Source organism: Rhinolophus ferrumequinum, chromosome 3 (assembly GCF_004115265.2).
Source record: "Rhinolophus ferrumequinum isolate MPI-CBG mRhiFer1 chromosome 3, mRhiFer1_v1.p, whole genome shotgun sequence".
Lineage (NCBI taxonomy): Eukaryota > Metazoa > Chordata > Mammalia > Chiroptera > Rhinolophidae > Rhinolophus > Rhinolophus ferrumequinum.
In genome coordinates this window covers 42,570,469-42,583,546 of record NC_046286.1, presented here as the reverse complement: position 1 = coordinate 42,583,546, position 13,078 = coordinate 42,570,469, and the positions used below count along the sequence as shown (strand labels likewise).

The window sequence follows — 13,078 nt, the reverse complement described above, 5'->3', positions numbered from 1 at the left end:
AGCTTCAAATTGCTCAGGGATAGTTGATTTCGAACAAAGAGGGAGCATGAATTTCATTGTGTATATGAGTCATGGATTTGTTTCTTTATAAACCAGTTAGTTGAGCACTTTGCCATAGACTGGCCATCGTCTCACAGAGTGAGTTCTTCGGGCACAAGAGAGATGAGCTTTGTGAAAATGCTCCAGCTTCAGTACAGAAGCTTGTGGGACTTCATTGTCATTCTCCAACAGACAGAGGAGCACCTCTCAGTAACCTTGTTCTGAGACAACTTTGCATTTATGTAGCACTTAGAGTGTCACATCCATTATCTCATGTGATTTCCGTAACAACTAGGAAGGCATCCTTAATCCCCATCATTCAAGTGAGGAAACTATAATAAACTCATGTAGTTGTGGGGCTCTCATAAGAACCAGGCGATGGTGTTGATAACAGGTAGCTGTGGGCCAATTACGATGCAAAGTTCTTTACACTATTTTATTTAATCTTACAGCAACTCCGTGAAGTATATTCCATTACCCTCGTTTCGTAGATAAGAAAACTGAGCCCAAAGAGGTTAAATAAATTGGCCAAGGTCATACAACTGTGATGAGGCAACACAGGAAGTCCCTATAATTAGCCACTTACACTTTCAGATCTTTGATGTCCATGAAATATTTTGTGAAAAGCCTATCATCCATTCGTGTACTATTCACTTGTTCGTTTATGTTTTCAACAGACACATTTTGAGCTCCTTCTTTTACTACATCCTCGTCATGTAAATCCGCTTGTAGTGACTTCTTGGCCTTATGTCTACATTTGTACTAGTTGAGCAAAAATGATTTAGTGCAGCTTGCACTTAAACCCATCTACCTGAATGCTAAGTGTGATGTTCTCCCACTGATCTGCAGTGCTAGTTACTATTTTAAAGGGCAGACTGTGCTCACTCACCATTGCTGTTTGGGGATCTGTTAGTGTTACTGAAGAGATTTTTCCATAGCATCTTGTGTCTTAGTTGGCATAAGTGAAACCATTTTAGTAATATGAATTCCAAAACACAGATTATTAATTTGTGTTTAAAAGTTGAAAACAAGTATTGCTTACATTAAAGGTGTAACAGTAATTATAGAAATGTCAGTAGTATAAACTTTAGTACACATATCCAAAAATTCTGTAGCAAATAATCCTAGCTGCTATAAGAGATAATCATTGAAATCATAACCATATTTCGTATCTTAATATCATCAAAAATTAATGTCTTGCCCACATCATAATCTCATGTGTGTCATTGGGGTTAGGGTGGGATCTACACATTTAGGGACTCAGGCTTCCTCTGCCATGAACACATAGTTTTAAGGTGTCGTGGCCTTAACCAAGCAGCCAATGAGGAAAGGAAAAGGATGGTTTAGCATGTTTTAACTTCCTTAACACAGAAGTACTACATCACTTCTGCTCCCATTCTGTTGGTAAGAACCAGCACATCTGGCTAACAAGATCCAAGAGGGCTGGCAAATACGGTTTGCTTGTGGCCCACAAAGGAAAACAAGTGAGTGTGGTAGGTACTTAGCCATTCTCAAGCAGAATATACCCTTCTAATAGCAAATTTCCATTTTACGCTTTTTCATACATCTCCTCCCCAAAGTCCTGTTCAGGGCTGTATCCATCTGAAAAAGCAGGATTTCCAGGTGAAGTGCCATCCTCTCCATCATGTTTGAATGTGGCTCCTCATGAGCTACTAAGCAGTGAATTAAAAAGGCGAGTTATGTACTGCCTCACCGCCACCCAGTATATAATGGAACTGCAACAGATACTCCCATTCAGAAAGAGAAAGTATAAGGAAAATACAGAAATCAGTATTGCTACTTGAAATCCTCTGGGAGAGACCTTTTAAAGATGACCCCTTCCCCCCACCTTGCAAATAGGGATTTTTATTAGTTAGGCTGTTATTCTGCTTTTAAGGAGGAACTACCTTATAAATGGGTTCTATATAGCTCCTGGTTCCATTCCCTGGAGTATTTGTCTGTTTTTTTGTGGGTTTTTTTTTTTTTTACCATTGCCCACAACTGAAGTCTGTTTTGCGGGGAGGATGCCCTCTTTTCTCCATCCATTTGCTGCCTTCAGGTGATTTTAAGACTCCCAGTCACTGACTTTTGTTGTTCAAATAAGGTTGTGATTTCTTTGGCATTACATTTCCTTCAGAAAGTTTAGTGGGATTCTGATCTTTTTGCTTCAGGTCAGTCCCATATTCCAGTAACTACACTTAAAGCTCTTTGCTAGATGTAAGGTTTAAATGTTGCTTTGTGTCTTTGCTTCCTTGTCTCTGTTTCTTTCTCTCTAATTAATTGCAGCTCTCTCGATGTTACTGGGAGCAAGAAGCATAGGTGTGAAGATGACACTGTCAATATGGTCTTTGCCAAGGGACTGAGTCAGTCATTTCAACTGAGAAATCTCATCAAATCTTGCTTTTTCACAGCATTTTTCAATGCCAAATCTTACTGTTTGATTTTAGACAATGATAGTAAACCCAGGAGGCCCTGAGTTTCTCTGTTCCCTTTGATTTCTTTTTACAAACCAGCCCATTCTATTTGGAGTTCATCTCTTTCTTATAATATGTTGTCAAAGTAGCCAGCACTTAAAAACTCCCTGTTTTCTCTTAGTACCCCAGACTCAATAAGCATGAGGTCTGCCTTATAAACTAGTAATCGTTTATAGTTATGGTAACAGTTTGGCAAATGTTTTTGTCACTGTAAAACATGGGTTGCCACCTCTTCAGCCTTTAATATCAGTTTCCTTGCCTCCCAAAACCTCACCACTAAGCCAGTGACACATATTTTAGGTTCTTGTTACCATAACACTCGCATTCTAAAGGCAAGAACTAGTAAATGGCCACATCTAGATGCAAGGTGGCAAGGAAATGTAATTTAGTTTGCATGCAGCAAAAATGGAAAACGGTTTTGGTGAACATCTATCTAGGTTCTACCTAGAACCTAGAAAGAACTGTTATATTTTCTGGTCATTCCATCTACTTTAGAAGCTTCTAACAATTACTGAGAAGCCAATCTACCTTATATGAAAATGGTAGTCTCTTAAACTTTCCTTTAATCTTATTGTATACATTACAAAATTAAATGACCTAATTGACCATGATTAAGTAATTTGAAAATAACAATATCCATATTCTTAAAACATTTCCTTCAGCGATATTTTCCATGTTTTTCAGATCTAATGGTCTGAAATGTTAGTTTGCATTTAAGTCTTTAAAACTACAGATACTTTATTTAGAAATCCTTTTGATTTTTATTTTGCTTTACAATTTTTCCTATACTGTGATGAGATTTATGCTTTTTGTTATTTACATTCTGTGCCTCATTGGCGTAAATTAGGGTTACTTCTTCAGTTTCTTCTAGAAATGTAGACAATGTTTTTTCTGCCTCAAATGGATATTGACTTTATAAGATATGGATAAAAGATACAAAAGGTTCATTTAGAAATTCATATTTAATTTTTTCCTTTACAAAGCAATCTTAGTCTTGTTTGGTTTGGCTTTCCATTGAAGTAGGCCTCAAAGTCATTCATGTAATCTCTTATACTGCATTAAAATTATTATCTGAAATTCAAAAACATGATACTTTGTGAGTATACCCTGTTAACTAGAATTGTAAATAATGTATTTAACATTAATGACCTGATTTGAATAGTTACAAGTATTTAATACATAATATGTGTGTATACATCTGTTTGTAAAACTGATATTTGAGGAGTCATATGGGGTTTATTCTCTGTGTCCTGTTTTGTTTTACAGCCATAAGGAACTGACTGTTAGTAAAGAAACTGAAATTTTAAGTCCTTTACCCTTTAAGGTGAAGCCAAATGTCATGTCTCAAGAGCCACAAAATGTGAACCAATTTTTTGACAAAAATGAAGAAAATGTGGTTTTACAAAAGACAACAAATGAGGGTATAGAAAATAACTGTGCCAGAGTAAACACTACGGAAGAACATATAGATAAAATGTACCTTGATATTTTGAGGAAAAAACGATCTGTTGGTCGTTCATTATTACCTCCGGATGACAAAATACATAAAGTAAGTGTTTATAATCTAAATTGATTTGACATACTGATAAATGATGTTATGTAAGTATTGTTGATAAGTAAGTACTTCTTGAGATAGTGGGACTGCTTACATACTAACCTCCACCTAGATCCTGGATATTTGTGAACAATATTTATTACTACACCCTGCAGTCCCCAAGTTCAAAAATACCTCTATAGGATTGGCTTTTTTTTAGAAGCCGTTCTTTATATTAAAACAATTTTTGTGTTTTTTTTGTTTGTTTTTAGTAAACATAGTTGAGAATTTGAGTAGCATAAGAAAATAAAGTTTATTTATCATTCTAGTGCTTTTCGATCAGTTGTTCCAGTAGTCTGGGTTCTGCAAAAGTAGCTTAAGTTGGATTTCATATAAAAGCTATTAACACCTGTTGAGAAACTTATGTTTCACCGTTCCTTTTTCCTGTTCTTGATCTATTCTGATTTATAGTTTCATGATCCTAATATTTTATTTTTGTTTTACAATTTTGATGATGTGTTTACCATCACGTAAACCATCACCTGTTCTTTGTGGAATAAGGCAGGGTATTAAAATTTTTTTTATCTTGAGAAACCTGGAGGAAAACGAAGATAAAATTTTACGTCATTTCAAAATATGTTTTTTCCATTCTACTCCATGTTCATTCTAATAATTATACATGTTGCTCTCTGGCAAGCTTATTTTGTTTTATTATTTTGCTTTATTTTGTTTTGTTTTACTCCTGATTTTGAAGATGTTCTTCAAAATACTAAAATTCCAATGAATCAGACATAGAGAACTTGAGTCTAGTGGTGTGCTTTACAAACTGTGTTATTTAGTAATCACTATAGTTTTGCAATCTGTTAAATCTTCACTTACAACTGTAGTTGAAATTCATTTAAGTTCTAAAGAGTTTGTGCTTGTTGTACACAGACTTTTAGATCTCAGCTCAGTTCTGGAGAAGAAGGGGCTATAATTGGTAAACAGGTACCATACAAGAAGCCCAGAAGTGCACCTTCTTTACTTAAAAGCAAACCCCAGGGTGGATTATATGCATCAGTTAGGAGCTCAGGCTATGGAAAACCCAGTTCACCGTTCCAGACATTTTCTACTCTTGCAAAGAAATCTTCAAAGGACATTATGCAAAGCAAAAACTTGAAGTCCATTTCCACCTCAAATCAAGCTAGGAAAAAAGGTAATCATGTAATCTTTTCATAATAAAATTCTGTGTATATACAGTTGACTCTTGAACAACATGGGTTTGAACTGCGTGGGTCCACTTATATGCCGATTTTTTCAGTAAATACTGTAGTAAATGTATTTCCTTATGATTGTCTTAAAATTTTCTTCTCTAGTTTTATTCTAAGAATACAATATATAATACATACAAAATATGTGTTGACTGTTTATGTTATTGGTAAGGCTTCTGGGCAACAGTAGGCTATCAGTAGTTAAATTTTGGGGGAGTCAAGGTATACATGGATTTTTGACAGCATGGGGGTGGTTAGTGCCTCTGAACCCCACATTGTTCAAGGGCCAACTGTAGTGTATTATTTTACTTGTTGCCTACTTTCCCTATCGACTTTACTTATTCATAGAAAGAATTAACCTTAAAGTATGCGTTCCGTTTTCTGAATGATTCAGTTTACAGGAGGTTTTTTATTGTCATTATTTCCTGAATGAGACCCAAAAAGTATGGGAAGTGAATATAAGGTAGGAGAGTCAAACCCTTCCTCATCTAGTTGGCTGTGTAATATCCAAACTGTTTATGAGAGAAGAGCTATATATTCAAAATGCAAATGACAACCTACAAATAAAGGTTGACAGAGAGATTTGATATTAGTTCAGTATAGAGTTGGAGAGGCAGGATGTTTTATGTATCACATAATGCGTATTTTTAATACATCACATAAAATAGTCATTTATGTTGACAATAGGAAGGGTAATTTGCAACTTAGAGCCCATGCAGTTATGAAAAGAAATGGAAATGTTCAGGTCAGACCAGCATTTCTGCTGCCTTTAGACTCCACTGGGAAGGGAGAGCAATAATAGAGCCAGAAACATTTTGTCCTTCTCTTTGTGATTAAATTGAATAGGTGACCAATTTCATCATTGTTATATGATGATGGTTGTCAGAGGAGAACTGTCGTCATTCGAAAATTCATTTCTAGCTTAAAGTGTCTTCCCTTGCCTTTCCCTACACCTGTCGGTTCCAGGACCACTTTAATTATATAGGCATACCTCGTTTTATTGTGAACTGATTTATTGCACTCCACAGGTGTTATGTTTTTTACAAGTGGAAGGCAAGACCCTCCACTAGCAAAAAGATTATGATTCAATTTATTGTATTGTCATACTCATTTTATTATTACGGTGGTCTGGAACCAAACCCACAGTATCTCTGAGGAATGCTTGTACTTAAAATTCTTTAGGCATTAAAGACTCTCTCTTTCTGTCGGTGTGGGTGTGTTTTCACTGCAGCAACCTGTGCACGTAAGATGCAAGGGCTAGGGCTGACCTATGTCATTGTGAAGGAGAACAGCATTAGGGGTTGGTTGTTCTGGAGAGGCAGGAATATGCTTCTGTTGGATTAATACAAGCATCCTTTCCTCCTGCTCTTAACCCCGGACCTCTAATCCCTTCCCCTAAGAAGTCTTTTATATTACCTTATTTTCTCTCACTTTTCTATGGAACATTTGTTTATGATATTGTCATATACTCAGTTATTAATAATTAAATCACTCATTGCGTCTAATTCTTAATGTTAACCAAAAACACTTGGAACATTTCTCAAATTTTAGAGTCAAAGAGGAGTGAAAATTTTTCATAAATAAGGAGTATTCGTTTTGTATTTTTGGGAGCAAGGAAATGAAATTTTGTTTTTAATATTTACTCTGTATATTTATTTTAGATAAATTAACCACCAACACTTTTGAAGTTTAATTTATCCAAATTCATTCATTTTACAAATATGTTTTGAGCACCTACCTTAGTCCAGGCACTAGGAGAGGCTTCTTTAGATACATCAGTAAACAAAATAGGCAAAGAAATCTCCCCTCCCCCATTTTGTGGAACTTTTCTTCTGATGAGGAGAGAGCTGTTTAATTATAAGCAAAATAAATAAGTAAATTATGTTACATGCTGAGGAAAAACAGGAAGCAGAGCAAGAGTTCCAGTGGTGGGATGTGACAGGTCGCAATTTTAAACAGGATACAATAGGCCTCCTTGAGAAAGAGTTATTTGAACAAAGACTTGTAGGAGGTGAGGGAATTGGTTGTGTGACTGTTTGGAGGTAGTGTATTCCAGAAAGATGAAACAGCCAGTGCTGAAGTCCTAAAGTGGGGGAAGAATGCCTCGCATGTTCAAGGAACAGCACAGCAGCCCCTGTGGCGAGGGCACAGTGAGCAAAGACGGTGTAGGAGGTGCGATCAGAGAGTCAAAAGGACAGGTGTACGCGGATATAGGTTTTTCTAAGGCATTTTAAAGACTTGGGCTTTTACTCTGAGTGAAAAGGTGAGCCCCTGAAAAGTTTTGAACATGAACTCATCTGACTTACCCTTTAGATGGATTTCTCTGGCTGCTGTGTAATAGACCACATACATATAAATATTACACATACCATAGGGAACATAGGAAGACACACAGAGACCAGTTAGAAGGGGATTTTAGGAATCCAGGCTGCAAGTAATGGGGCTTGAACCAGGCTGGTGACAGCGGAGTTAATGAGAAGTGGTTGGATAAGGATATATTTAGAAGGCAGAAGCAAAAATCTAAAAACTTGGTTTGGGGTTATGAAATAGGAATCATGGATGATACCACAGTTTTTGGCTTAAGAAACAGGAAGAACGGAGTTACTATCCAGCTGCAGTGGGACGGCTGAGGTAGAGTAGATTTCGGGGTAGAGAGAAGATCAGGAATCTAGCTGTTGATCAGGATCTAGCTGTTTTGAGATGTCTGTTCTATATGCAAGCAAAGATGACAAGGAGGCAGTTAGATATAAAACTCTCGAGTTCAAGAGGGAGGTGTGAACTCTAGATACCATTTGGGAGATGTTAAAAACTAATTTTTAAGCCATGGTTTTTTAAACCATGCGACTGATGAAAACTATCAAGAAAGGGAGCATAGCTAGAGAAAAAAGCAAGCCAAGGCCTGAGTCTTGGGCTTGCCTGACCTTAAGAGGTCAGGGCGAAGAAGAGTACCCGCAAAGAAGACGGAGTGAGGCTGGAGGAAACCTGAGTGTGCGGGATACAAGTGAAGAATGTGTGTAAAGTAGAACAGATCTGCTCTCTCAGCAGCCGCCAGGAGATAAAGAAAGATGAACCCTGACAACTGCCCTGTGGGTTTAGCAAGGAGGTCATTGGTCTATTAGGCAAGCAGTTCCCGTGGATACATGGCTGTAAATGGAAAACTGAGTGGGAACAGGAGGGAAAAGGAGGAGTAGAATTGGATACTTCAAGTTATAGACAAAAAATAAAAAAATGGGCAGGAGCTGATATGGAAGTGGAGTCACGAGAAGCCTTTAGTTTTGCTTTGTTTTGCCTTTAGTGGGAGAAATAATAGTATAAACTGTAGTATGTTTATGCTTTTTAGAAAGATTCAGTAGGCAGGAAACAATTCATGATGGAGAGGGGGAAGGATTACTAGAGCACTGTCCTTCAGTAGAGGAACTGTAATGGGGTCTAGTGTACATTGGAAGGGTTGGCTTTAGATAGGAATGTGGACAGGTCAGCTGTGGAAGCAGATAGGAAGCGGGAGGTTGTGGGTACAGATACTGGTAGGTGGGTAGAAGTGGTGAAAGAATGTGGAGGATTTATTCTGCTTGCTTCTGTTTTCTCAGAAATAAAACACGATATCATTAGCTGGCAGTGAGGATGGGGCAGGGGTATTAGAGGAGAGAAGAGAAGATGTGAAATAGTTATCCTAGAGGATTAGACTGCCAGCAGCAGGAAGAGTCTGCTTGAAGTTAGTGATCATGAATTTAAATTGAGACCAGGCAGTGTGTGTGTGTGTGTGTGTGTGTGTGTGTGTGTGTGTGTGTGTACACACACGGTCACATTTCGCTGCATGATTGCAGGTATTGGGTAGTTGTGTAGCTGAATTTGTCAAGAGGAGTATTTTTTTTGCCCAATGAGTACAATGAACTGTGGACGTTAAGGTGAGTAACGAAGAAAGAAAAGACATCAAGGAGTGTGGTACAGTTTGAAATAGGTAGGATCAGCAAACTGGGAGTCCCAGTGGTGCGGGAGATGGGAGATAGGATTGATAGAGAGAGCAAATGCCTAAGACTGAGATTCGGGAGTGATTGCCTTACTGGTAATAGAAAAAGTCCTAGAGTACGCCAGGTGGGAGTAGGTGGTGGAGGTGGAGAGAAGTGTAAGGAACCAAAAGCCAGGAGTTGGTGAGTATATTGAAATAACTAAGGATGTAGACAGAAGTAATGTCACAGTAGATGGAAAAGAAATGAGGGGTGATGTAGAGATTGATAGATGAAGGCAACAATATTTTTGTGAGTATTTTTTTCCTATTTCAAAATTTTATGGTATTTATGAATTACCAAAATTAAAATAAAACACATCACTAAAATTTTTATTAAAGTACAGTGATAAACTACGGCTGTCTATTTTTATACTGATCTGCTTTTTGTTCATTAGACTATTACGATTTTTTTTCAATCTGTCTTTTTCTTGAAAAGTTGCCCAAAGCAATTTTAGTTTTATTCAGAACAACCTTTGGAGTGGTTGTTACAGGTTGAGTTCTCTGAGAAGCAGACTCTGAAGTGGAGATTCGTGTACAGAAAGTCTAGAGAATGCACTTGGGATCAACCTTGTGTAAGATGAGAAAGAAGCCCAATTACTGTGGCTTACCCAAATAAGAGGCTTCTCTTTTTCGTGTAACACAGAGGCCAGAGATAGGCAGTTCAGAGCTGGTGCAACCGTGCAAGGGACCAGATCCCTTCTTTGCTGCTGCAAAATTCTTAGTTTGTGACTTTTGTTTTCATTGTCATAAGATGGTTACTCAACCTCCGTCCAGGCCCTGTCATGAGGAAAGGTGAAAGGTAAAAGGTACACGCCAGTTAAATCATCAACTTCTTAATCAGGAAAGTAGTCACTTTCCTGGAAGCCCTGTGTAGGAAAATTTTGCTTTCAACTTATTGGCCAGATCTTGGATTCTGTGGCCACCCCCAGTTGCATGGAGTCCAGGGAGATGACTGTTTTTAACTGGGCACATTGCTGCTATGGACAAAATTAGGTTTTTGTTATTAGAGAGGAAGAGGAGATTGATACCTGCTCTGTGGTTGTTTATCTTTTTATTCTGTATTAATTTTCTGTGGCTCTTAACTCTTGTTTTTTTTTATTTTGAGACTAAGAATTTTATTATGAAAGAAATAGTTGCTCATTATTTAAATTCAAAAATACAAAAAAGTAAAAAGAAGAATGCAATTTAGCCAGAAAAAACTGGTGTCAAACTGCGTGAGCATCATGGATGAGTAGGCAAGATGAGAGGCAGACATAGGGATAAACGGAGAAAACATTTTATGAGAATGGGATCACAATTTACAAGTTCTTTTTAAATAAAATATTAGATTTAGATTTAGTTTTGCTTAAATCTGTAAGAAGAAGAAGTTTATCCGATGATATGTCATATCCCAAAAGATGCCTGTAAGAAAATAGATTATGAAAACTCCTCAAAGCTTCTCAAAACAGCGTTGTTTTTAATTGCATTTTCCAATATTAATACGTTTTCAGTTTTCCCTTCTATGAGATATAAGATAGTAAAACTCTTACATCCTACCACTCACATGCCTCCTACCCATTTTTGCTGGTTTGATTTTTACTTGTTTGGAATATATTTGTTATATTCTCTCCTGCAACTGTAATTTCCCTCAGCTTTCGAATCTATAGCTTCTTCATTCTGCAATTATTGACTGGTTTATTTGCCTGAATTTTCTTAATCCATTGTTTTTTCAAGAAGGGCTTATGGGTTCCGAATTCTGCACCGTTTTCATGTTTGAATTTTATATCCAAGCAAATTTTCTTTCATGTGAAAAGGGAAAAAATGCTGTTCATGTACCATTATTGAAAATAGTTACTTAGCGAAATCAAAATTAAGAACTTAGGAAGGGAAACTCTGGTCTCAAAGCTGTGACTGACTACAGCTTGAACAAGAAGCACCTGCCACCCTTGGCTGCTGTGTCCTGGGCAGAATCACAGCACAGCAGAGCCAGCCCATTCACTGACCACATTCATGGATCTCTAGTGATGTGGGAGGATTAACGCCTGCTTTTCAGTGACTCACACTATTACTTAATGAATACTTAAATTTCTCCAGAAAACCTACATCAAACAGTCCATTTAAATGTGGTTATTACTCTATACAGAAAACCTCTGCATGCTTGGGAGAAAGATTAAAATCTTGGGTGAGGTCCGGTTGGTGACTTGTTTCTTCTTTTGACTTTTCCTTATTTGCCAAATCTTCAATAGTCATGTATTTCACTTACAATGAAAAAGTAAACTTTACATTTAAAAATTGAGCATCTTGACGAAATTACATTAAAAATGTAAATTTCAAATTCTTCATTTACCTCTAAGGCAGTTGGATAAATGTTTACTGAGTGTTCAGCTCAGAACCTGGTCAGCTCAGAATATGGGCCTCAAGATCTCTTCTAGGTATTTCCCTTAAACATTTTTTTATTAACTGGATTTATTGACTAAAATTATTTCTGCTGTTTGGGGTTTACAAGGTACTTTAAAAGCTGAAAGTTTGACGAGAATATACAGTAATCACATTATTTTCTAATTTAATATCTATTATCAGGGTATTAAAGCAGCGTTGTAATTTTATCTTATAAATCAAATTTAAACTAGCTGTTTTAAAATTTCCATGCAATTTATATCATTCCACTGATACTATACTATCTTGATATACTAATTATAAAAGAGTGCTTTGAAAGCATACTTCCTCTCAACTAAAATGCTTCATGTTATCAGCTGCTCTTTCATTCATCATTTAAATTTTCCTTCTTGTTATTGCTGTGAACTTTAAAAGAATAATTTATTTAAAAATAATAAAGTTATCCCAATCCACATTCTCACATTTATTTAGCTTCATTTGACATGAATCTCAGGTCAATTAGCATTCTGTGTCTAATTGAGTAGTATGTTGATTATGGGCAAAGTTCTGAGTTTAGTGAAACAGCTGTATTCTAGTATTATACATCAGCCTATTTTGAAATCATTTATTTTACTATTTCTATTGTAGTCATACTTACTGTTTCATAATTACTGAATAGACATTCAACTTTGTTTACATTTGCGATGTTTTTATCTACTGTTTACAATATTTAGAGATCTTATCTGAAACAAAGCTCATCAAGCCTGCAGCGTTGGGTAAACCAGCTCCCCAAACTGACAGTTACCAGGCTACTCCTAAGAGGTCTGAAGACCCTAGAGAAACTGATTCCTGTCTTCAGTTACAGAATGTAAGTGTTGAATTTCAAACTAATAATCGTAATGTTTTTTATGTTCTAAAGTCATATGAAAGCTAAATCATAAATAAGAAATATATGAAATTTCCTTTGCTTCTAGGGTAATATTCTAATCACTCGTATTGAACACTTAGTCTTTTTTTATTTATTTAGTAGACCTTGTTAACCTTGTCATTTTTATTGTTTGCGTGTATGGCTTTTTTAAACCACCTGTTTTTGAGTCATACATAAATCTGTAATGAAGTAATGCTTTTCCTTAAAAGGATTCTTTAGGATGCCAAGGTGGGAACACGGAGACAGAATTAATTATGTTTAAAAGAGTTCAGGAAGCAGAGGAAAAATGGAGGGGTGCACAAGCCCTGATAGAGCAAATTCAAGTCACATTCTCAGAAAAAGAGAAAGAGCTGGAAAATAAGATGGAAGAACTAAAGAGACAACAGGAAAAGGAACTCTTCAAACTGAATCAAGACAATTATATTCTTCAAGTCAAGGTACTAGGCACATTGCCCCAGTTTTCCTTTTATTGATTAAAAAAGAACTTGTACT

The 13,078-nt window shown here is 36.5% G+C and overlaps 1 protein-coding gene across 1 annotated transcript in view; it reads left to right on the top strand.

Annotated features, from left to right (window-relative positions):
• The window catches only part of CEP162 (centrosomal protein 162), a 72,885-nt gene that overhangs the window by 22,916 nt on the left and 36,891 nt on the right, over nucleotides 1-13,078 (top strand). Inside the window, exons 12-15 of the mRNA XM_033103468.1 lie at nucleotides 3,780-4,062; nucleotides 4,981-5,242; nucleotides 12,393-12,526; nucleotides 12,796-13,023. Coding sequence (XP_032959359.1) covers nucleotides 3,780-4,062; nucleotides 4,981-5,242; nucleotides 12,393-12,526; nucleotides 12,796-13,023 — 907 coding nt within the window. The remainder of the gene's footprint in view (nucleotides 1-3,779; nucleotides 4,063-4,980; nucleotides 5,243-12,392; nucleotides 12,527-12,795; nucleotides 13,024-13,078) is intronic.